Source organism: Centropristis striata, chromosome 8 (assembly GCF_030273125.1).
Source record: "Centropristis striata isolate RG_2023a ecotype Rhode Island chromosome 8, C.striata_1.0, whole genome shotgun sequence".
In the NCBI taxonomy this organism is placed as follows: domain Eukaryota; kingdom Metazoa; phylum Chordata; class Actinopteri; order Perciformes; family Serranidae; genus Centropristis; species Centropristis striata.
Window position 1 is genome coordinate 30,987,068 of NC_081524.1, and position 26,477 is coordinate 31,013,544.

Below are 26,477 nucleotides of genomic sequence, written 5' to 3' on the forward strand. Positions count from 1 at the left end.
AAACCACCTAAAATTACCATTATCTGTTAGTCGTTAGTTTTGCTAACTAGCGTTACCATTAAGCAGCAGGGACGTAAGGCAGTGTTGGTATTGTTAGGAAATGCAGTTGGATCCATTATAACACACAGTTTACATGTTGTTGGTATAAACTGTACATAGAGATGGATGACAAGACAGTGCCCCAAAAGTAAAAGAAAAATCTTGATCACCCCCTGGTGGCAGTATAGTTGATAAACCCCACACCCTCCATGTTAGCGGATGGAACATGTGCCAACCACATGTCAAATATATTTTCACCCAACACTGGTGTAGGTGTTTGTTTTTAATTAGTTATCTCATGCTAAAAAAAGGGGAGTGTCAGGTCCTGATTGACAGCTGAAGATGGAAGCGTGAGTATCCAGGATATTTTAGTTTTACTTTTGTACAGTGGGAGGGAGTATCTTCTTCTTTATAAACAGCCTATGGTTACGGGCCACCGGCTGTTGTTAGTGGTATTGAAGAGTGAAAACCACATCGGCATCTAACCGGACCCAAGTGATTTTTGCAGGTATGTTTATATGCTGTTTAATGTGCTGCAGCTGAGCAGCTAATGAGCCTGCAAACTGATGTTAGCCGCATATTTTTCCCTGCTGAATGTTTGTAAAACACAAAAAGTGATATTAGTCTACACAGCATATATGTTATGTGCTATAAAAAAATTATAATTTAATTTGGAATTTAATAGAAGTTAGATGTACTGGTAGGCACAAATGGTTACTTTCAAACATGTTGCCTCTGTTTCAAGAGCTGGCATTATTAATTAACATACTGTATAAGTGGTATCAGTCTTCTCATATGACTGTTGGCAAGATTGCAAATTAGAAAAAAAATAAAATGTGCAAATGTTAGCCTAGATACTCTCCTACATATTTCAAGCAGAAAAAACTATTGAGTATTCATTGTTGAAGCATGCATAATTCAGTTTTACCCTTACAAATGAAAGATTATAAACAAAATATAATGCAATGATGCAAAATGCTGAAATTCCACAAAGTATTTCAAAAATGCACTCCTGTGTGCAGGTTCTGTATTATTCATTATCAGAAAATAAATGCAGGCCTTTCAACAGATGTCAATAGATTGTGCAGCTCCATTTGCTTTCATATCATGGATATTCCACTGGTTTAGTTAGTGTCGCTGCTTGACTGACTGCTGCTTCGGTGGAAACTATTGCCCGGAGTCATCTCTCCACTGTGTCAAAGGGTACGGCGCCGTCAGAGGAAGACTAAGGTAAGAAGGACAGGCTGCCAGGAAAAAGGGGCGTGACTGCATCTGTAAATAGTGGGGCTATTTTGGGCTTACCACGTTCGTACAGGGGAGCACCGCCTAGGCCTGCCTTCTGTCACTATGGGGATGGGCGCTTCATAACTTTGCTGGATGGAAAAAGTCTGGAGGACTGGCAGGTGGTACACAGGAGCGTGGCACAGCTCCCATGGCGAGGAGCTGTTTCACTCATAACTACCCACCACTAACAATACTCACCGGAAAACACACAGGCCTCTGCTTGTACTTGGCATATCAGCGGCTTGGTGCATTTTATCCTGCTAAAGTACAGTGGTTTGTTTGTATTTCACTTTGAAACAAAAGTGGAAAACCAAATACCATCTCATGATTGATTTAAGTGCACTCTTTGCTGGCAGTTGTAAAGGAAAATGGTGTAATAATGTAGGATGTAAAACACAGAGTAGCTACAACTATTTTATACCAATTTGAATAGCAATAAAATGTAATAATTGAATGCATGTCAATGTTCAGTCCAAAAACTGTGTGATACTCTATTTTGGGGGATAATAACAAACAAAAAGCAGAAAAATAAAACAATATTTTTCCTACTCTTGTGAGTGTCTGTCTCCATTTCAGGTTTTATGAGGGGTATAGATACAGGTTGGACCAGTCCGAGGTTTAGTAAGGTCAAACCATATAACACAAGAAAATCAAAGTGAAGGCCTTAAAACTAAAGCATAGCCATATGGACCATACGTGTAATTGTCAAAGAATGCTTTTAGAGGGAAAAAGTGAAGAAAAATGACTGAATCTCTGACCAGCTGATTTTGAGTTGAATCATAAAAAACGTCTTTCTACAGAATGTTGGGAAGTCACAGGTTTGACGTTATGGCAAATAAATCTATGCATTGTGTTGCAGATGTCACTGAAATTAGCCTGCTAACCAGCTAGCCCCAACCTGTCCTGTCTTTTAATACCACTTGTGCCTTGAGAGGCAGTAGTGTAGCGTTCATTTTGCCCTCAAAGAGAAAGAAGATAGATGCTGCTACATCGTTACCTTTACAACTAAAACTTGACTGTATGTTACACACAAACTGAAATTCCGCATTTAATAAACTGTCAGAATGGTAAAGTCCCTGGACTGTTTAGCTCCATTTCGGTGCAGACTGCTTGCTCAGAGAAGTGTAGTTCCTAATTTTAGTTTTGAAATTTCGCAATACATATTTGAGGATATTGCAGGTTTATTGCATGTCTAACTGTACACAATCTTTGCAGTTGTCATTGCTGCATTTAGGAAATTGTGGAAAAAGTTGTCAGAAAAAAATCTTATCCCCTATTGTTTTAGAGCATGTGGCCAATAATTACAAATTGCATCAAATAAATTGTATAATCTCAGATACATGCTCCAATACATTAATAAATCAATTATCTTAACCGTTTATCTGAACTCAGGTGGACTGGAGTTGATCCCAGCTGACACTGGGCAAGGTAGACCTTGTACAGGTAGCCAGACTATCCCAGGGCCAATAAAAAAAATAAAAAAAAAACCCTAAAAAGTCTTGCTTTAACATTGATACAACACCAAAATAAATAAGAACTTAGGTTATATATGGTCACCATTATGCCATTTATTAATTCATTGTTGAGAACACATTAAATGCACTTAAAACACATTTCATTTTTCATAAATATTTCATATTAAAGAGAAATATGTTTCACCTTGTGCCTACACAGAAAAGCATTATAGAGTTGCAACCATCTTGTAGCCAAGAAAGAGAGTAAGGCACAAAATGGAAACCTTATTCATACAGTTTAGTCATGCTATTAATTATACTATATATCCAAAAATGTATTAGGAAGCTATATTGTAAGCTACTGTCAGCTAAATGATCCCCAACATTAGTACGATGTGCATGCTCCAAAAGACAGATAACATGGTAAAGACTGCAGCTGTGTGAAGGAAGAGTGGACGTAGGTACGTTTATGATGGTGGAAATCTACAATATTTGGTCTGGAAGCAAGGAAACCTGTCTACGGTAAAGTGCATAATGTTTTTTTTGTACTGGGGAACCGCTATACGCTAAAGTCTCCGACAGAAAAAGGAAACTTGGACAATAATTTCACCAAAGATAAAATCCTTTGGTTAACTCACATCAATTATTGCCAGCTGTAAGTAACAGTCCTGCCAACTCCTCTGTGGAATCACCCAAATGACGAGGAAAAACTGCTGCAGACTTCGGTCATTGTGCCTATTTACATGCAAACCTGCAGTGCAAGAAGTAACAGACAAATATATATTGTCATCTAAATTCAGCAGGTAGGCATACCATTGTTCAACTATCTAATAGCTGGGGGAGAAGAAAACTCTGATACCTGCCTTTAAAAGCCCCTGCAGCCAGGAGCTGTTGTCATAGGATATGTACTATATATTTCTCTGATTGTCTGTGCATCTCATGGTTTGGGTGGGAGAGGGTTGGAAGACCGTGGCAGGATGATTAAAAAATAGGCACTAAGGTGAAAAGCATAATGCAGGGTAGTAGAAATGGTACAAATCATATCAGGGGAAGACAAATGGAACAAAAAGCTAAATAGCAAACTGCATGATATAAGCATAAGGCATACATAAGTACATTTTCAAATACATGTTTATACAAAAGAATATCATACAGTAACATTCAGTATAAATGAACAATGACATAATAATGAGGAAGCAAGAAAAAATACAATTCTAATCTATTCACATACTCCCTACATATTTTCCAGCCTTTTATTCTGTTTCCCTGTAAACAAATCATTGAAATGATACAAAACTGTCATATAAAAAACTTCCACTTTGGGTTACAATGAACCATTTGCATTTGCTGCTGTTGTTTGCTGTCAATATCACTGCTGTAAGGCACCGATTCGGTTGTTGCGGACTGACTGCACAAACAAATGAACCAAAGTGATGAAGCGTGACACTTATTGTCCCATTAGCTTGTCCATGCATTAACATACAGATCACACTCGAAAATGAAGATTGTCATTTGTCAACGATAGAAGTAATTCAGTCTCATTGAGCTGTTTGGTCCACTAAAGAACATCTGGTGTGAATTAAGGCAAGTGTAGCTGTATACTTTGCCCCTGATATCACTTCCCTTTTTTGTAAATATAACATTCATCTGTTTATTCAAATGGAGCTTGCCAGTGATTGTCAATGTGAATCTGCAGCGAGTCTTTGAGTAAGAAGGAGCTGATGGTCAGGTGGAAGATCCTGGTTGTAACTTTATTCTTCATCATCTGGATCTCTGTTTTTTTTTGTCCTCTTTGTTGTTGATGCTGCTGCTGTTTGCGTGTGTGTGTGTGTGTGTGTGTGTGTGTGTGCTGCTGCAGAACACTTCTGGACGTCTATGCATGAGTGTGCACGGAAATGCTGGAGAGGTCGTTCCTGATGATCTCGTTAACTGTGGAAAGAAAAGAAAAGTGGATCATTATTAACTAGTCACTGTGAATAGCATTTCAGATCATTAAAACACTATTACATTTAATGAAGAGAGGTTGTCTTGATGTTTTAGGCTCATGATAGGTAGGTTGTCATTTTCAGGTGAGACTAATATCTGAGTTTCTTCGAGGACATGTTTAAAAGCTTTAATGTTCAGAAATACATTATTTTTCTCAAACTGTGTGTGAATAAACCTGTATTCACCTCCTGCTTGACTCTTTAGGCCCATGTTTACTGGCATGCAATCAAAGCACGTTGATTGGTCAATACTACTCAAACTACAAACAGCCTACCAGAATGCTTCTGATACTCAAATCTTGTCCTATTGCCAACAGATTCTGCATTCATATGCAGATATCTGTTTATAGTGATAAGGGAGTGTTGAACGAAAGTTGCTGCCAAATTGCATGATGGGATATGTAGGAGCTAGGGTTGTGGGGGTGTGTGTAATAGGGACTAAATGTCATTAACCTCTGCTGCTCAATTTTGACCTTTTTTTTTATCTCTCTCTCTCTCTCTCTCTCTCTCTCTCTCTTTATTCAAGTACCATATTGAATTGACTGAGGTACCTCCTTAATCAAAATTGCTTTTGAATATGCAACACAAAAATACAATGAATGATATGATAAGGGCCCTGCTTTATTACCTATTCTTGACAGGGCCTCACTGTGTCTATATCTGGTTTTAAGGCCTTTTTGGATTTCAGTTTTTTTGCTTGAATGTTGCAGTCTTAAATGATTGTCATGAATCAAAATACCATGAACAGCAGGAAATATGGGAGATGGTAGTATTGTAGTGTAGACAAGCTTTTGCATAGTGGGACTGAGAGATATTCATCCATCCAGTGGCATCACATCAAATACAGCATTATTTTTCCTAACAGACAGCACTAGACTTTGACTGAAGACGATGCAACTCTTTCAACTCTAAAACAAATAATGTCACATGAGGCTATGCTGCTCTGAATTCTGGGCATAGATGTGGTCGAGTTGAAAAAATAGTGGATATCAGTCGCTGCAATCCAAACATATCACTGTCATTAGCAGCCTTTAAAACTCGTATCGGCCCCACACACACATCTCAGTTTTGAAGTCATCGTCTTGTCTTTCCTGCACTAGTTCCTGTGCCCGCGCCTTTCCCACAGTCGGGCAGACACACATCAGTCCCCTGCCTTTATCTCCTCTGTGTTCTTTGGCAAAACAGAGGGAAGTGACTGGGAAGATGGCGAGGACTCCGAGCCCTTTAGCTCAACACAAACAAGAAGCTCCTCAGTCACAGAGCATGCCGTGATAAAGTGGGCTGATGTAGACAGAGAGAGTGAGAGAGAGAGAGAAAGTCTGGTGAAACCACCACCCGCAGTAAGGAGCTGAGACAGGAAGTCCACCCACTCTGAGGCCCCGAGTAGACCTGCAGTTTGTTATCACTAGATACTGTGTCGTGAATGGTGAAGCATCTGCACTGATCAAGACGAAAACATCACAGAGAGAAAACAAGATGGAGATATTTAAAAACCCAACCGTTACAATGCTTTGAAATGTTATCGCTAAAATGTCATACTGATAAATGGTGCTGATAAAAATGAATGAAATATACTTTTTCTTGTAGCACATCCAAATGTAGACTTTTAAGCAAAAATGGGGAAAAATACATAAACAAATAAATAAATAATGCATCATATAGTGCACTTTTTTATAGAAGTAGGCCACACACCTATAATAGCATGCCCTGCTTTCTATATGCAGGCAAACACCCACCTATCCACACTCACTCACACACACATACACACATACACACACACACACACACACACACACACACACACACACACACACACACAAACACACACACACACACGCACACACATTGGTTGGGACTCACCTCCCTAAACAGGAGGAACTCCCATTGGAAAAATCCCACCTGTGCCAACACTGCTGGCTGTTTTCAACTCTATTCCGCTCCGGGCTAAACAGGCATTTACACGCCGAGATTATTTTTAGCTCTGCCATCAGCAGGACATAAAGGAAGTTGCATGCACATGTAATAATTACATGATCAAACTTTAAAGTTGCTGCTCTTCTGTGTTAGCCGAGGTGAGACACAGCTCCAGGTAATTTTTTTAAAGAAAGGAACGGGAAAACCCAACAGCCACAAATGTACTCTTCTGTTTTTCTCAGAGGGAAAGCAGTGGCTTCCTTTCTTCTTTTCAGTCACTGTTAAAAAAAAGATAGTGACGTCTCCTCCGCCCACATATCAACTGTGGTGTTATTTTGCGCTTTATCAACTAATATTTTCCATCGGCATGCCCGGTGATGTTCCATTCTGAGGAAACAATAGAGTGATAGAGAGAAGAAAAGGTAAAAACTCTGGCCGCTGTGTTTTCATCTATGTACTCTGTCAGCGATGTGAGAATCTCAGAAGCAGGATGTGGCCAACTGTTACACCACAAGACAACACCAAGCTGCTATTTATAGCTGTTTAATGGGGTAGCTATTTAGTTTGCAACAACTTCTGGGAAACACAGACATTTTTAAAGAATAGTTGATGACACCTGAATGACACAGGTAATGACTGTGAAAGATGTGAACTATTGTGGGCTGATTTTGGCAGCAGCTCTTAGAATGCATTTAACTTCATTTTGTAAAACTATGTTGTTTATTTAATTGATTTGAAGATTGCTGTTCTGCCAGTGCATATTTTTCTGTTTTTCCTTTTAAAAAGTCAAACTGTCCCACATGACAGCTTTTCTTTTTTGAGTCCGTCTCACCTTCCATGAAGAGACTAGATAACCACAAATATGCAGAATAAGCGAAGACATTAAGACATGGGGAACATTTTGTCCCGAGTGGAATTTGGCTCAAAAAAATCAACCACTTGCATAATATGAGCAGACAGGGGTATAGTACACCATCTCCTCTGTAAATTATGCCTTGTAAAGCTAGTTCCAGTCTTTTAAAAAACATGCCAGGCGATTATTTTCCTCTTTCCAGGTCTCTACATACTATTGTAAAAGAACGCTCGGTTATGTTACACAATAATATGTTTGTTGTTTGTTGATGTGTTCATAAATGAACTCTCTGTGGCCTGGCATCCCTCGCAACAGCACTGGAAACTTATTTTGTTATTTCTTTTTTCAGTTGCCCAGGTTAATAATGGAAAGCTGTAACTGGGAGGATACCCTCTCATGAATAAACAAAAACAGCGGAAAATTAAACTCCAAATATTCCCCTGTTGAAAAAAAAAACCCTGTGCCCTGCTAGTCTTAGTTAAACAGAGTGACATCCTTTATTAGCAGTAGTGCCAGTGCAATCAGTGAACCGCAGTCCGGACCTGTCAGGACTTATAGTTAGGGCTGGGCGGCTGGGAGATCTATTTCAGGCAGGTGTGAGAGTGACACAGAAATATGACTTTACTCTGATGCCAGCTCTGTTCAACAGTTCAATGGACAATTCAGCTCCTTTGTATAGGCCTACCAGTGTTTCTTGGCAGTGAACCCTCCCACCCCGTCTCCATCGGGTGTGACTGCTGGCTCAATGAATGTTGACATCGCTAAAATAATGTCTGTATCAACTGTGATGGGAAATGATTTGCTTCTACCTGCCAGAGGGAGTGGTGCACATGCTGCCCGTGTGGTACATACTGTACATCAACATTACAGTACAGGTCAGCTTTTATAAACTGCATAAACAACCTTACATGCAGAGATGGGGCAAGAAATTGCTCAATGTGTGACAGGTTGTCTTAGTCCAACCATAGCAGAAGGCTCAGACTAAGCGGGTTCTCTGACCAAAAATAGCACAGCTTTAAAAAAACAAAAAAAACATGTAGGTGTGGGCATGTTGCTACAGGTACTGGTGAGAAGACACAGTCTAAGCCAGGGACTCCAGTTGGAGTAGTATATGACTTAAAGTATAATATGTAATATTCCCACATTAAACTACAACTATGTAAATTTAAAATAATAAAAATCTGTAATTGTATTCAAGGTAATTTGTTAATTTGGGTATTTGTCTGCCAATGTGCCATATCCCCTTTACCCCCTAGAACTACTTGTTCTAACCTGAGTAGACATGGAAACACCGGATATGTCAGAATAATTATAGAATTATACTAATTATACTACTTTTTTTGCCAAAGCATAATTTTCCATTACTGCCTGTCTTTTTGCAATAAAGTAACCCAGCAGGGACTGAATTTACAGATATTATATTTATTTACTAGAATCCTTGCTCATGCCAGCAGCCAAGTTAATTTGTATTGTAATATTTTAATAACATTCAACAGGCTTGAAAAGTTACTTTTAGTATGATTGTTTAGTTAAGTTCATCACATAACGTTAGCTACAGTTGCTATGTTGGTAGTCAACTCATCTAATGCTAAGCTAGCAAGTTGTTAGCTGACAGATTTTCATCGGCAATGCTGGTTGTTTAACAATGAAGACAACAAATCCCATGATCCCACTCTACTTCACAAAATCATTGAGGTTCGTCTTTGTTATTGTTTTGACTGAGAGAACTCTAGTGGCAGAAATTACATACTGTGTGTTTAACAGACAGCAAAACACTGCACAGCACCTTATAATGCTATGGAACCAGGATGTTACAACTACAGAAAGTTACCACAGGGACATTTTCAGGCTTAAAAACACTACGTCTGGACATAACTTCCAAAAGGTAAGGTGAGATATGTGGATGTGCATTACCTTTAGTAGGACATCATACAAACCAACGCTTCTTTATCTTACATGAGAAGATAAAGAAATGTTGCACACTGTATAGCTTGGTAGTTTTGACTGAAGGAACAAGAACTTATGGTGCTGGCCTCCTATTTAAGTAATCCAAGCATGGGCTTGATGGGCTGATGACTTCATTTGGCTACTCTGAGAGTTCAGTGTGAACCTGACCTGCACTGGGGATTTAGTTAGCATTGTTAGAGGAGAGCGCTGTGCATTGGGGTTCGATAACAGCCGGGCTTCCTCCGAGAACAGAGGATGCCCTATGGTGTGGTGAGAAGCGGAGCCTCGAGGCCTTCTGAGGTTCCTGCTGCCGTAACATAATCTCCTTCGGTCAAACCAGGCCTGACTGGCAATGACCTGGCAGAGAGTGACTTCACCTTCCCCCGGCATCCCTCAGCTGACTATCCAAAACACAACCTCTGAACTCAAGGTTGTACGGGAGGCTTCCTGCCAAGGACTTCTGTTCTCACTTGAAGTCTCTTGATACCAAAGAAGCGGAGGGCACCTTCCTGAACTTCTCTCACTTTCACTACATGAATAAGCTGCAGCTGTGTTAGGGTCAAGGACCTTCACGCTGTAGCAAAGAGGGGATGTTTCCTATGCTGAATCCTGTAGTAGCACATCAGGTTTGTGAGAAAGAGGAGGCAGCTTCCTTCAATTGTAGCACTCAGACTCTTTGAGGAAGTAAGTCTGAGTCATAGAAGGTCTTTCATATAAACACAGATAAACACTGGCATCAAATCTGTGCATAGAGTAAAAAGGGAGGGTGGCTGCAAGACAGACTTAGAGTTCAACCTCATCTGAACTGCTTTCATGTGATTTGGTAGAGAAGCCAAACTAAAGCTCAAACTTGCTGGAGAGAGACAATTGAATTTCCTGGTACATATTACTTTTGTTTCCCCACTATATCAAATCTTCTCTCGGCCTCAGCAGAAACACTTAATGGACAATTTGCTGCCTCCTACGCACGGCTCAAACGGCTGGACGGAGAGAGAGGCTCCGACAATGTCACTTATCTTGCACTGATAACCAGCGTCAGAGGGGGTCAAAGGTCAGAACACACACATAAACGACATAGAGAAATAAAGATGGAGAGACTGGAAGAGAATAAGTGAAATGGAGGGAGACACCATCATTATTCCCACAGATAAACACAAATGGAAAGAGACAAAGTGTTCCACTAATGCTTCATCATGATAAAGTGCTTCATAAATTCATCTGAGCCTTGCAGGTAGACAGCTTCTAATCCATCGCAGGGATCCCTTTGGGCCTAATGATGTGATGATATGTACAGACAGCATATTTCATCCCCACAGCTAGGCTGATGTGTGAAGCTCTGGGCTTTCCCATGTGGAACCACTCAGTCTCTACAACTGACAGAGGGGATGTGGAGAAGAAAAAAGAGCGTGAAAGAGATAGGGCTGCAGAGCCACAGTTTACCCCGAGAGCTGAGGTTTTACAACTGCCCCTCAGCAGCAGCAGCAGCAGCAGCTGTGTGGTACTGTGAAAACACTGCTGTGCCACAGGCTGCAGCCAGTCATCTCCTCACACTGCTGAGGTGAACAATGACGCCACAATATATATGATTTAGACGTGGAGCCAAGGGTGTAATTTCCACTGGGGAAATCCTACTTGTCACTTTTTTACTCACTTTCATAGTTTAAGCTTGATTTCTTCTTTTTTTTTTTTAACACTGTCCTGTTCTTACTGTGCTGCTGCCACAGACCACATGAGAGGTCTGAGTTCATAAGATCATAAGATAATTAAAAATGATAAAAAGACGAACATTAATAAAATAATATAAATAACAGCATATGCAGAGGAGGCTAAAAGCCTATACGGCTTAATATGGGACTCCCCTTGATTAGAAAAAATACATATAATAAACATACAAATTACACAAATATGAATACAACGGATTACTTTCAAGATATGAAGTCCTTATCATGTAACAAAAAGTCGCACAGGAATCAGAAAAGTAATATGAATGCAAATAATCATAATACGATACACCAATATCTTCTAGGAAATGAACCCTTTATGAGAGACCACTTTATACCTAAATGCCAGTTAAAAGAGTATCTCTAAAAGTTTTTTGTTTTATGTTTTATAACATGTCCACATACTTCCATGTGTCCTTTATATTGGAGGCAGTGCAGCTCAGACAAAACCTCCTGTTAACAAACATGGTGGCGGTGGATGAAGGTGTTATAATATGCCTCTTTAGGCTAAACTCAAGGAAGCATACAGACAAAGACTATTTATTACTAATATCTGCTCAAAAAGTTCCGCCATTTTTAGAATTTCTTTGTCGTCTTTGGGTTGTGTCGTTCTTGACTATTTGCTACAGCCCCCATGTTTTCCAGTGATGTCTGTACGCTTTGGGAAAAATATGGATGAAATGAACAGTATACTCCATCTGTATATGTATCCATCTGTATATGTATCTAACACTGAGTGATACTGTCCTTCCCCTGAATCCCCCCACAAGTTGGTTGTACTGTAGTTTATTAGGACCCGTAGTTACATTTGTAGCCCTCTAGTGGCTGTAGTAATTATAAAGGACACAAAGGCTGGAGGGACATCACAAGTGTTAAGGCAAAGTGGGAAGCAAGGATACAGAGTATAAAGAATGATAAGGGCCACTTAGGAAGGGTGTGAGGGGTGGTGGATGGGTCAAATAAACACTGGACTTTCACCCAGGAGACGAGTTCTGGTGTCTCCAGTGTACAAGCAAGAGTGAACTAAAGCAACTTAACTTACATGCCTCACATTTTTTTCATCACTACCTCACTTTGGACAGTTTTGAGCATTTATTTTACCCTTTTGTCTGTTGTTTGTAACGCCTTACCATGTATTTTTTGGGAATTTGGTAGCCTAAACAAAACTGCGACTGAAAATATAACCTAGTTTTTTTCATCTTGGGTCTAGCCTCTTAGGCAACATACAGAGTCAGAGTCATGGAAAGCAAGAATGCTAGGCAGTTGAAGAAAAATGAGAGGGAAGAAAAAAGGTAAGACAGTTGAGACACAGAGGGACAATGAAATATATTGAAGCAAAAACTGTGTGGAACTGTGTTTTTGTAAAGCAGCGGCAAATCTTACACCTGATTCAATGGCACAATAGGGGGCCTGAGCGGGGATGCCAAAATATAAGTGATACCATCCCTCTTTTAGAGAGCTGAAGAGAAAAGAAGAAATAAAGTACGGAGTGTAAACAGTAAGTGCTCTGATGTCACTGAAGAGATTTCCAATCAATATGTCTGCTGCTGTTTTTAGACAAGGGCTCCTGGCTCAGTTGGGTAAGAGAGCTGGAGCAGCCTTGAGAAATAACGATGACATACTCTCTGTGCCTCGTGTGGAGAGTCTGGGTCTAATCTGCACCTGCGAGTCTCTAATGTGCCTTACTTTTTAGAGGACATGCTTCATGGCTGTCTATAGTCAGCTGAATCTGACATGTTGCCAAAGTAAATACGAATACGAATACGAATACGAATACGAATACGAATACGAATACGAAAACTTTATTATCCACTGAGTGGAAATTCCTCTTTGGTTTCACCATAGACATGTCTCAAAACAAACAGAATAATAGTAAAACAATAAAGAAAAAAAAACATTTCAAGGACAAAAAAAATAAAATAGCCTACAGCAATAACTGTACTTCACACATCACCCATTCAAGTACAAAATTTCATAAAAGCACACCATAGCACAAGTGGCCTAACCCGGGAGATTTAAAGTGTCTGCTTAGCCCAAATTAAAATAATTTTAAAAACAGCCAAATTAAGTAGAAATGCTGTGATCCAGGCTTGAGTACAATAAAACAGCAGTATCCCAAATTAGAAATCTAAAGACAACAACTTTTACTGAAAGCCCCACCAATGATGTGCTTATTTTGGCCGCAGCGGTGCACAACCTTTTGTCTTTGATCTTGCATGGTGTGCTGCGCCTCTCCCTATCTCACCTCACTCTGTCTCTCTTTGTGAGCCTGCCACTTCCCTCTCCTCCTCCTCCTCTCATTTCCTCCCGGGCCCAAGAGGCCGCGGGTGTGCTCGCTCGAGGTCGGTCTCAGGGGAGGATGAGGGGGAGGTGTTTACATGGTTGGAGCTGCTCTCCAGTGCCCTCATCACTGACTTCTCTGTAATCATTGTGCAGTGGGTTCAGACTGCACTGCAAACAATAACAAAATAACAAAATATATTTTAACAGTCCAGAAAAAATGAACTTCATCTTGTTTTGTTTGAGCGACTGATATGTTTACTTTAATTATCCTTTTAATAATCTTGTAACTGTTGTATATTGGGAACTTTTAGGGAAGGTTGGGAACCACTGATCTAGTACTTGCACTTGCACATTAAATATTTATGAGATTATTTTGCATCTTTATTATGCAAATAGAATAGATTAAAATGTATTTAAAAATGTTTTATTGCAAGTAAAATTAATTTGTAATGGCTTTGGTAGTAAACTACTACCAAAGCTAGGTTACTAGGTTTTTGAATGGAAAACCTTTGTGTGCAAAGCCAACACTGTTTTGATTGCAATGTCAATAGTTTTGCTCTTAAATCTATTTTTTGACAGCAGAGTGTGAAGTTTTGCTTTCAATCTTACTCTGTTTCGCTCCATAATACAGAGACAAAAGTAACTCGATACCTATAGCATGTACTTTTTCAACAGGAAAAGAGGAGGCCACAGTACCGCCCCCGCTGTTTGATTGACATGTGATGTCAACAACTGCAGTGCAGATGCTAAAACGCTAAGCAGCAAAATAGTGCTTTCAGTTATTCTGATTACACAGTTGAGTTTGATTGCATTGAGTTGTATTTATTTAGCTGCAGTGGAGGAAAAACACAACAAAACTCAACAATCAAAGTGTTTATAAAAAAGCAAACATAAAAGTAAGAAGCTGAAGAGCTTCTGACAGAAAGTGTGCATGGATGATTCAAGACTGTGAGAAAATCAAAAGCTCCGTTTGACACAACTCGTGAAGCGTAACCGCAAAAAGCAAACACCAAACACCAAAGGCTGAAAATATACAGAACTGAGTGAAGCACACACATCTCTGTGATTGAGATATGAAAGGAGACAGATTAAAACCCTTTGTAAGGCTCATTACCAATGGGTTTATGGTAAAATAACTCAGCCATCTGATAAACTCACTGTGATTGATTCAGAATTAGAAACGTATGCTCCTGTGGAGGCTGTTGCAGACAGCTCGAGATTTCACTGGTTTTGAAAATGGCACACAGTGAAAAAACATATGAGCATATTGAAATAATCATACTTCAGTGGGTTGCAGCCGACTGAGTGAGAATTTGGCTGCGTACCTGCATATAATACGATTTATAACTGCATTTGTGTTGTGCTTCTTTAAATCACCTGTTGCCTGTCAGTGGTTACGTGGGATCGCAGAATTGTTTTCTTTTATTTATACGTAGAGGAACTGTGTTCACTGTGTCCAAAAAGCTTTGCCTCAGTGCAAATTTTATTGTTCACTATCCATCACAGATAGATGGCTCAGAGAGGCTCCTTCCTGTTTTTAAATGTGCACGTCTGCTTGTGAGTGTGTATCTGCACACCATGGCCCTTGGTTAACCTGTCTGTTTTGCCATCCGAGCATTAGCTCTGCTTGCTGTCATCTGCTAGCAAGAGTTTTTCTCTGTAAGTATTCCAAGACCTGTCAGTTGTTCACTCGGTTGGTCGGTTATTTTAAAACAAATTGGTTGCGAGGGCTCTGGGGGGCCCTGGCATGGTTTTAAGCATAGACTCTTTAAAAGAAGTGGACGTAGCCACAGCAGTTCATTGACTACTGTTTTGAGGCCTTGAATTTGGCATTTCAGCTGTCTCTATCTTGGATTTTGGAATCAGAAGTGACTATGATTTGACCAGATGGTGGATCTGACTGAAAACGAAAGGACACAATGCAAATCAACCGAAATACCGGAAACCTCACTGCACATTACTCCTGCTCCTATACCTATACCTTACAAACCCCCGCCACTTCCGGCCCGCCAAAGCAGTTGGAGTGGCCCACTTAACTATCCCAAACAATCCCTCTAAACACGGACAGTTTTTTTAAAATTGCATTTATTATATATTTATTTATAAAATATCCACATGTAATGATTAAGGTAGGCGTTCTAATTAAAATTGACCTTAGTTGTGAATTATTTACAGTAGTAGCTAATTTTCACCCCCTCACACAATGGTATATTCCGATCTACGTGATGCCAAGCCGTAAGCGTCAAGTTTTCGCGGGCAAGGCAAGCTAACGGAAGAGAGTCGGTCAACAAAATGTGGGAACGGAAAATAGATTCTGAATGCAGAATCTATTTTCAACTGTACCTGTTACAAAATCATTGTTAACTGGCATCAGCTTGTGTTTTCATTTTCTACAAAATAAAAGGAATATCTGTGGTACTTCAAATAAACATGTGAATACTTTTTATTACTTTTCTGCAAACCAACAGGTGGTGTCAAGGTCAACAAATGATCGTTATATTTACACAATAACACTGGTGGTCACTTTGGCCCATATCATTTCCTGTTATAGACTGACCCCGGCCCCCCATCACAGAAAGAAAAGTTGATGTGGCCCCCACCGAAAAAAGTTTGGGGACCCCTGTTCTAAATGAACATCATGCTGTATTGAAGAAGACTAGAAGCTAGTCACTTTCTTTCCTTTCCCTTTCTTCTTTTTCTCCTCTAAGTAGAAGAACTACAAGGCACCGGACACTGCAGTACAGTCATGTTGCTGAAACTGGCGCTCCAAGTGTCTTTGGGTTGTTTTACAGCTTTGGAATGTGTGCTATGATGAAAGTAACATTTCCAAGGAACCAGCACCTTGGCGGGCTGGACAGAGGCTTTTTGCACGTTTCACCCTGAAGTCACAGAAAAGGCATTGCATAGTACACTAAAGGTAACTAAATCTTAAAAAGTTCCTGCTGCGCACACAGACATGGCCTCTTTCTTTTCAACATCCCCGCTGAGCTGTACTACTCTGTACTGAGGCAGAGTGTGATCTGATTAACACTGTGTCTGCTGACCCCAGAGCTGACCTACTACTTGAAATCCTGTGGGGATTCAAATACACCAAAGAGGAGGTCGCCTGAGGGCACATTGTGGACCTAATCGAGTAGACCAGCCTGGATGGAGGCAGGACAGAGGCGATCTTGGAACTCATCTCCTTTCCATCAACCTCGCTTTGATTTTCATAGACGGACACACTTTCATCCATCTGGAAACTGTAGAGTATTCAAGAAACTCTGAAGGCCGGGCAACTCTTCCAGGGATAGAAGGTAAGACAGACACGTTTGCTGTCACCTGTAAATCATAGAACCACATTTTCACCTGCTCCTGTTCGTGCTGTTTCGAATCAGTCACATTTTACAGTTGCTGGGGCTGAGGGAAAGAACCTGCCACTTAAATACCTTAACAGAAACAAGAGCCTGTTATTTTACTCTATGATGCAGTAAATCTAACTGATTTAATTAAAATGCACATGACATTTTCATTCACACAGTGGTTAGAGGGCGAGCTTTCCAACTCGAGCTCTCTGCAGATTTGACGTGGCTGATTTACAACATGAGCAGAAAGAATTGTCTTTTCTTCTAGCACTAGAAGGTCCAATTGAGTCAAACAGAATAGTAAGTTGTCAATTTCAGCATATAAAAACAATGGTGCCACTTCCTAACAAGGCTTCCTTTACAAACTGGAGTTTTCTGGAATATTGCACGGGTGAAGAAAAAATATAAAATGTATAAAACAGGTCCTAAACGATTATAAATTGTGTTATAAATATTTTATACAATTTTTCTCCATGTACAGAATACCATGTTTCAGTGCTAATGCAGCACAGCAGTTAAAGCCCCCTGGCCTGTACTGAACTAAAGACTTTAATGGTGAGGTTAGCGTTGCGCCACTGTAGCTTTTCATCAGTTAATCTCTCAATGCTTCACACAATAAAAAAGGCTTACTGTGGTGGAAGGATTTCCCTGTTTGTTAGCACGTTGTTTTGAGAGGAACTGAGCTCAGCTGAGTACAATCAGGAGAGTCAGGGGACCCGTTGAGGTTTATAACTGCCATGGGTCATATGTCAACAGTAGGACACTTACAGTTCAGCGGTTATGATCATTCCCTCACCTGAAGTAAACCCATTCACCCACTGCTTGGTAAGTCTCTGCACTGCGAGCGGCCACTGGTGGGAGAGGAAGAAAATGTGATCTTTAACTTCGCTGGTGTTTATCTTTCTTTGACTTTTAGTGTTTTAGTTTGAACAGTTTTAGCAGTGAAAAAAGCATGCAGTGTGTTCGTATGTGTGTATGTGTATGTGAAGAACAGGGGCAGTGTGAGAAGCTGCCAGGGAAAATCACCAAGATCGCACGCTACTTTCTTCCACCTCAGATTTTCCCCTCTTTCTCTTAGTCTGTCTGTGTGTCTGTGTCTCCTTTATTCCTATGGCTGACCTGATTCTTCTAATGCTGGCTGAATATTCCTGGATGTGAGGACATGATCAGAATCTCCTGACCCCAAAATCTCCTGACTTATGGCTGTCTTTTTATTTTTAACAGATAGCACGCTAAAAAAGAACAAGTAGAATATCTCTTTATATCTCAGAAGGATTGATAATGCCATGATTATGATCTCTTAAAACAAATTCCTTATTTTGTCAGTTGCATTTTACATTAACCTGCTTGTCTTTAGAATGATTTGTCAATGGACTGTAACACTAAAACAGGGGACATGCATTTGTTTTATAGTCTTGTGACAGATTCTAGTTTATATCTGCGTCTGTATTTCACTTTGCATCTTCATCCTCCTCTGTCTCTTTATGACCAGCTCTCCCACCTTCTTCTTTCTGAGGTATCTGCACATGGACGAGACGGCATACTCTGCCAAAAGTTGCAAAACCCAACGGCTTTCCCCAACCCCCCCAGCTGGATCAGACTTCTCTGTTGACATCCGTCGCTACAGGATACTATTTCACTGAGCTAACAGATTTCAGATGGGGAGCTGTTATTAAGTGGTCTGGGATGGAGACCTGCTCCTGTTTACTGATGCCGCAGGTATTTACATCCCTTAAATGCAAAGCCAAAACACTGGAACTGCTAGGGGCCGAGTATCTCAGTGTGGTTATTATGTTCTTTGAAACACATTCAACTGTCCGTGACTGCTTAAGTGTCCTTGAGCAAGACACAATATCTAGATCGTGTCCAGAAGCTAACCCTAACCCCTGACCTCTCCTGGTGTGTCTGTCTGCAAATACATTCAGCTTGTTTGGTGTTGATCCCTGGACTGGAAGAAGAGTTTTCCATGTGCTCATATTTTAATGCCAGCAGGAAATATCCAAGATTCAAGGCAAATTTATGGTTTCTGTGACTGCACAGTGTTTGTGGTGTTCTCAGTTATCTCCACAGAGGAACAGTGTTTTATGGTAAATGCAGTACTGGTGTAATCTTTGTGGGGATTACAGAATGTTCTTTATAATCATAAACAAACCAAGATAGTAAACCATCATCTCCGAGATGACAGTGATCCTCAAAATGGGGCCAGGGTTCTGTGGCACTCTGCCAGGGGGGTCAATAAAAAAGTAAAAAAATATTTTTTATTATTATTATTTTTTTTTTAACAAAATGTTTCATTGCTCAACAAATACATTTTTTTTTTTACATCTAAAATAGTTTGTAGCTCCAATTCTTAATTATTATTTCAGATTTGTCAATTTAAATTAAAATGGATCTTTGTTAAATGGCTTCATAGTTCAACAAATAATATTTTAGTTGTTTAAAATTGTAAATAGATCATGTCCTAATCCACCAAAAACTGTATTATTTTATCATGTTTTAAAGCATCTGTGTTGTTTACCTGTTTCTTGCGTTCAATTGAATTTATGTCAGTTGTATTGCTTTATTGATATTATGTATTAAAATATTTGCACCATCTCGACACATAACAGCGTGTTCTCTATCTTGAAAAGGAAGAATACAGTGTAAACTGATTGAATGAAACAAAGACAGCAGATACATGCTTACTTAAATACAAGGTTCACAAAAGCAAAGCAACAACCTCACAGAGGAAGGAGACTCTCTCTGTCCTCATCCTGTCCACCACACTGACATTTGTCATTTTATGATTCAGTAATGAGAGTGTCTGGCGTGAGGTGGGAGCTCCATGATCACAGATGTACATAGGGAGATCCCAGCCAAGCCACAGGCCCCTGTCTGAGTCCTGACCCGCTGTGATCCGTGTGGCTCGGTGGCTTTTCAATGCGTGTTTTCTAAACCTCAGAATGCGAGCCACATAAACTGAGCCTCTGAACTGCTGTGTCAGGAGAAACTATAAGAAATACATGACGTACGATGAACTGAAGTAATAGAACTTTAATGAATAGACTCAAACTTGTTTGGAGAAGGAAGCCCTGTGGCTTTACTCTGCTTTATTTGATTGTATACTTCACTGAAGTCCATTTTGCTACTGATGCCAGGTAACTGACTTTCATACAAAGTTAACATATTGTGCCCATTTTATACATGGCTTGGAATAGTAAAAGATTATAGGAATCTTTACAGTAGAAAATCTGTGTTACCCATTTCTGAAATTTGGGCAAATTTGACCCGGAACCCATTAAAAAAAAAATCAAAAGTCTCCCATCTAAATGAGTGCGTGTATCAGATCCCAGACACAAAAGAAACCCAATTTGTTTAGATAATTTAGCTGCAGTTTTTCAGCAGACACATTCTTTCTCAGTGACTGTGGATATTATGACGGAGCGACTGAAAGCAGACCAGATCCTCTGGCTCACACACGCACATATAAAAGCCAGCGCGCTGCGGTAATGAATGGGCTGAATTCTTACAGATTCATCTTGCTGTGCTTATCATATTTAAATAGTATTCCCAATGGTTTTACAAAGAGCTAAAATCAAAGTGTTAATACTGTGACCCCATTGCCACTGTCATATGTAACCACTTAGATCCAATTATTTGCTGAACTGCAAGCAATCTTGGACAATAGTGTCTATAGTGAGTTTCATAATATGAGTTGCTAAAAAAAAACCCTGATCACAACCAGGAATCTAAAGGCTCTTATGTTCAGCCAATGGGACAGAGATAAAAGAGATGTAAGAGGAAACAGAGGGTGCTAAGGTAAGCCAGAGGACTTCCACTCAACTGCAAAGGTATTCCTCTTCTATTGTGAAGGTGCAATGGTATTCTCTGAGATCCATTTCTGTGCTTCCATTGTAACTTCCATGCTTTATATTTAACTGGTGCTTAAGCCAACTGTTATCTGCTTTATCACTTTAAGTTTCCAACTGTGTGCTGCTACTGGATATATAAAAATACTGGACATAGGCAGTTAACCATTGGCATCATCTTTTTTTTTTTTTTTTTTAACTATAAATGACCATATTTGGACAAGAGGGCAAAGCTTGGGAGTGTGCTAACTTACCAGCTAGCTCTAGCTAGATTGGATATTTTCAAGGTATTTTTTAAGTGAATACAATTTCACGAAGGAAAAACTGACCTGAAAGGATCTTAAAAGATAAAATATGAAAACACACCGTGGTAGCAACTTATTAATCACAAGATCGACACGCCCTTAAGCATACTCTGCTGTATCGTCTATTTCACTTCAAATGGGCCATAATTTAATAAATGAAGACAGCAGACATGAAATAAAGGATTGAGACCATGAATTCATTAGGGACATTTTTGCTGAAGTAATATATCCAGTGACAAATTGGGTCATTTTCTCATTCACTTTTATACAATTTGGACTTGTTTTTTCTGTCAGTAGAGTCGCCCCCTGATGGCCAAAAAAAAAAGCATGCAGGTTTTAGGCAATTCTGCATTGGCTTTTTTCAGACCTGGAGGTTGCCATTTGGTACATTTTTTTAAAACACCAATTTTGGCTACCACAACTACTTTGTTAGGGTTAGGACAACAGAACTGTCTGGCGTTATAAGACAATTATAAAAAAGCTTAAATTTCCAGTAGATTACTTTTTGTAGAAAATCATATGCAGCAGCCTTAACCTCTACTACAACCAGATCAACATAGATATCAACATTTGCTACTAAATGAGCACACCCCTTTAAGTACTTAGGGAGGTCTGCAATATCTGATAATGGGCAAGAAGCGCCATAACTGCTATAATTGCACAGTAAAAGTAATGGATTTTGATCCTAATGAGAAGAAATTGAATCAAATCTATTGCTGATCCCAAAAGTGTAGTTGTTAATCCATAGCTTAGGCGGTCAATGACTCTTAAAGGCCAATCCTAGAGTGCAGCCACCTATTCATTTTTCCTATGACTATAAAACTTCTCCAGCAGGCCCAAACTTTCACTTATACTTCACTGTGACAAGAGCTGCCAGGAAAACACGATCACTAATATGAGAATGCAAGCAATGACAACAAGAGTAAAAAACCACATCCTCTTTGCAGTCATAAATAATAAAAAAGCCATCACCCTTCTTCTTGCACCCGTCAATATCACTACGTCTAGAAGGAGACTATGTTCTTGGCATTGCACTTAACCACAAGACGGCCTTTCTTTCTGTGCACTATTAGCTTGAGCTTGACCTGCTTCAGACAGGCCAAAGGATCAGAGGTGGAGTGTTGTGAAAGCACCGGCTGTCACTGGCTCTTACAGCACTTCCACATCTCACTGATTCTACTAACTGAAAGACACACACACACAAATACATACCATCTAAACATACAGGAGCAGCTCTGCTTTAGTGGGTCCCATTAGACACTTCAACCTCCACTTTAATGAACACCCCCTCCCACCTAAATCCTCCCTCTCTTCTGCCCCCCCTCCCATCCCAGAGCCAGCCTTGCGGCACACTCCAATGTTAGCGACTCAGCATGTTTTGAGCGTGGTGCGGACGCGCTCTCAATCATCATTAGGGGTTTTGCGGAGTCCTGGGGTCTGGGCAACCTGCCAGGATGTGTAAAAGTTTCCATGAGGAAAGCCTTCAGTTGCCTTCAGAAGCATTGTGGTGGACGGAGATCCTCAGGAAGGTTAGAATGCCTTTTTTTTTTTTTTTTGGTAGCCGGAGGGTGGGGAAGGAGGAAAGGAGCACCGACAACAATTCTGTTTTCATTTTGGGAAAACAAGCCTAGTAGAGTTTCAAATGCACCAACCTTGAATTGAGGAGGAAACAATCACAAGGAAAACTACCCTGGCAATCAGAGCACATATGTCAAATGTCAGAAATCCACAGAGGCTGCGTTGCACTCTGTGTTTTTCTTATTTTGGGGAATAAGGGCCCTCTGTTTCCCTGAGAGGCAGCTGGTAGAAATCTGTCTCTCTGATTAGCACTAGTTCATTTGCTGTGTGCTGCATTCAGCTGCACTTCATGATATCACCCATCACAGCAGTGGCTAATGAGACAGGACACACGGCAGCAGCCTCACAGGACCAAACTCTGAGCCCTGCCAGAACACAACTTCTGCTCCAAACACACACGCTCACATCCACAGCAAAATACCTATAAACACCAGGAATAGAGGTCTGAGGGAAAGGCAACAAGTGTGTGGGTGATTTTCCAAAATTGTTCGTGTGAAAAAAACCAGGCCTGAGATCAAAAGTATACGTGTGTGTGTGTGTGTGTGTGTGTGTGTGTGTGTGTGTGTGTGTGTGTGATTGTTTGAGAGAGGGGGTATGATGTCATCAGAATTGCTCCTTCAGACGTGTGACAAAGCATTCGGTCATTAAGCTTTCTATTTTTGGCCTAATTAGTACGGCTAACACCGCAAACTCGAATGCTTTAGACCTTGTTTTTCATAAATTCTATTGTTACATACAGTGATGTCATTTGACTGGCGTTTGGCTCACTGTCATGCACCTTGTAAAGTACAGATAGTGGGCTGTGAGTAACGAAAAGTCTGAAAACTTTGGTTTTATGTGAGTCCCACCGCGCATTGTTTACGATGGTGAGTCAACAATTCAATAAGGCAACGATGCGTGTTTCATCCTCTGTTTGCTTATATTTCTAAACCAGTGGTTCTCAACTAGGGGGGCTGGGACACACAGGGGTCCTTGAAGGAGCTCCAGGGGATGCCCAGAAATGGTTTATTTTTGGAATTTATTTCACTATAAAAGTGAGCTGAATGTGGATAAGATTAATCAGAGTGACTTTAGTCATAGGTTTCACTCCTCCATCTGCTTGAGGGTGATATTCCTGATCTCAGTGCAGAGGTTTCTTTCCCCATCTCCAATAGTATTCATGGTTATTTGAGTTACTGTTGCCTTTCTATCATCTCCAACCAGTCTGGCTATTCTCCTCTGAACTCTGGCATCAACAAGGCATTTTGGCTCACTATATTTTCAGACCATTCTCTGTAAACCCTTGAGATGGTTGTATGTGAAAACCCCAGTAGATTAGCAGTTTGTATATGTAAATACTCAGACCAGCCCATCTGGCACCAACAACCATGCCATGTTCAAACACTTAAATCACCTTTCTCTACATACCCAAATGCATTAAGTTGCTGCCATGAGATTGACTCATTAGATATTTGTGTAAGTGCAGTTGGACAGGTCTACTAATAAAGTGGCCGGTGAGTGTACATAATTGTGGTTGTAATCATATCTTATAATCGAAATCTTTTCACATGGAAGTCTGGAAGCCAAATTGTATCAAATGACTGTCTGTGACCTTATTTGCATCAATTTAGGGCCCTTTCAAATGAAAAAGGCAAAAGTGAAATGACACATGGGAGCGAAGCAGGTGAGAGTCAACATGCCACTGAGTGAAAATGGCTGCTCTAACAAAGTTCTGACAGCCAACTGGATTCTTTCCCTTAAACCTCACTGCAGACCCCAGAATCAGCACCTCATGTCTCACACTATAGTTAGTGAGTTTCTATCACAGCAGAGGGAAGAGTTTAGCAGATTACAATGGAGACTGTGTATGGCAGTCAGGGGGGTTTACATCTCAGACTCCCTCCATACAAACCAAGCTCCTTGCGGTACAGTAGCTCACCGTTGATAAGTTGAGTGATTTCTCAGGGGCTGCGTAAAATCTGGGCCTGGCCAGAGAGACACATTTCCTCTGGCTGATGAGAGCCGGAGGCCTCAGCGTTTGAGTGTGGGAGGCGCTCCACTCTTGGGGAAGATCAAGTGTGCTCCAGCAGACTCCAAATCACCGGCCCCCCAATTGCTGGGGAGGAACGCTACTCTACATGGCTGGCGTTAAATCACCACCGCTGTGGTGAGGTCATCCGCTTGTCTTGCCTCTCTAATGGAGCGCTCAGCTTGCTAACATACGGTGGTAATGCGTGCGGACGGGGAGCAGGACGCCCTGTGAGCCGCCTTCCGATCTTATTTATTTTAGCTTAGGGCTCATTTGAGGGGTTTGGGAGAGGGCCGGGCCTGGGAGCAGCAGATGCCTACGGAGTATGTTGTTACCACCGCACACTTACAGGGACTCCAGGAGCTCACCACAGATGCTTGCACAGACGTTAGGTGATGCAAAACGGCAGCACATTGAGGCTTTTCAAGGGGCTGCCTCATTGTCCTCGGTCAATCAATACACATTCCTGTGCGTCACTAATGCAACTGTAATCACTGGCTGAATACATTTGGCCACCGGGTTGGAGAGAGATCGAGCCTGCTAAAGTGACAGTGGATGGAGTAGTGGGGAGGAGAAACAAGATTACATGATTTCACCTTAGCACTGCTGTGTAAATGTAGTATATCTCTATACTGTTGGTGTAAAAGGACCCCTTGCCAACCTTATTATAAAATGCAAAATAAAGCTTCAGTTTCACTTTATTCAATTAATCCTGAAATGAAAGCTCCTGCCTGTCCTAACTTTTGAAAACAGTCAGAGGGAATTTCAAATGAGCAGTTTTGTTTCAAATTAGATTTCCAGAGCATTGCTACGAACTCAAGAAAATATGGAGAGAAAAGAAAAAGAGAGGAAAAAAGAAACAGGAAAGAAAAAGTTGGAAATCAGTTTATAGAGCTGATAACAGACAGACATCCCCCTGTCTCTGTATTGTCTGTTTATGAGGTGAGGACTAATGGGACTCATCAGGACTGACAGATATGCTGACAACTGCATTTCAACTCAATTACAGTTCCACAGCAAAACTCCCCTGGTCCCCTCATGCCTATCACCCCTGTACTCCCAGAGCTGTTGATTGAAGTGTGCGTACACACACACACACACACACACACACACACACACACACGCACTGAACAAAAGGTGCACAGGAAGGGTGATATTCCTGATCTCGGTGAAGAGGTTTCTTTCCCCATCTCCAATAGTATTCAGGGGGATTTTAACATTTCACACTGGCAAAATGCCATATGCTCTATGAATATATATCTCTAAAAACAACAAGTGGAGCCTCTGGTAACACAGATAACAGGTTGGTGACCTGAGAGACATAATGTGTGATGGACACAGGAGGCAATAAAGTCGACCATATGGTCCCTTGGGTGTGCCTCGTTTCATTGCCAGAGGGAGACCAGTGACCCCACAGCCTCCCCTGATGACGACAGCCGCATGGTGTCGACCCCACGGGGAAAAGACGGGAAAACAAAGCCTCTGCCTTCCGCCTCCCGACATCCCTCCCAGAAAGATGGGGGAAAAAAATGGCTTGGTTCAGGAAACCCCTACCCATTGTTTTGCTTCCTTCATTAGTCGTTGTGTCAACAGTTTGGTTCGCTACGCGTGTGCCACTGTTTTTGTTCTGCTGCACCCCGGCTGACCTCACCGCTCTGATGTTTTGACAGATTGTTTCAAAATCCCATCAAGGCAATTTACTGTTTGAAAGTAAAGCAGCCACTTGGACAACATAAGCCGGACCACGAAAAGCAAATAAATCTGCCGGGGTCTAAAATTAAACAAATGTGACGTAAATGTGCTGCCAGAATTTCATCAGGAAATACTGAGAGGTGCAGCAGGGTGCGGCTATGTGTGGGCGCTTGCAGATAAGCAAAAGGTGTTAAATAAATGCAATGTGCTACGTAAACAGCC

The 26,477-nt window shown here is 40.8% G+C and overlaps 1 protein-coding gene across 1 annotated transcript in view; it reads right to left on the reverse strand.

Annotated features, from left to right (window-relative positions):
• Positions 1 to 4,650: 4,650 nt before the first annotated feature.
• Positions 4,651 to 26,477, reverse strand: part of LOC131976564 (nuclear factor of activated T-cells, cytoplasmic 1-like) — a 69,236-nt gene continuing 47,409 nt past the window's right edge. Inside the window, exon 10 of the mRNA XM_059339660.1 lies at positions 4,651 to 4,706. Coding sequence (XP_059195643.1) covers positions 4,651 to 4,706 — 56 coding nt within the window. The remainder of the gene's footprint in view (positions 4,707 to 26,477) is intronic.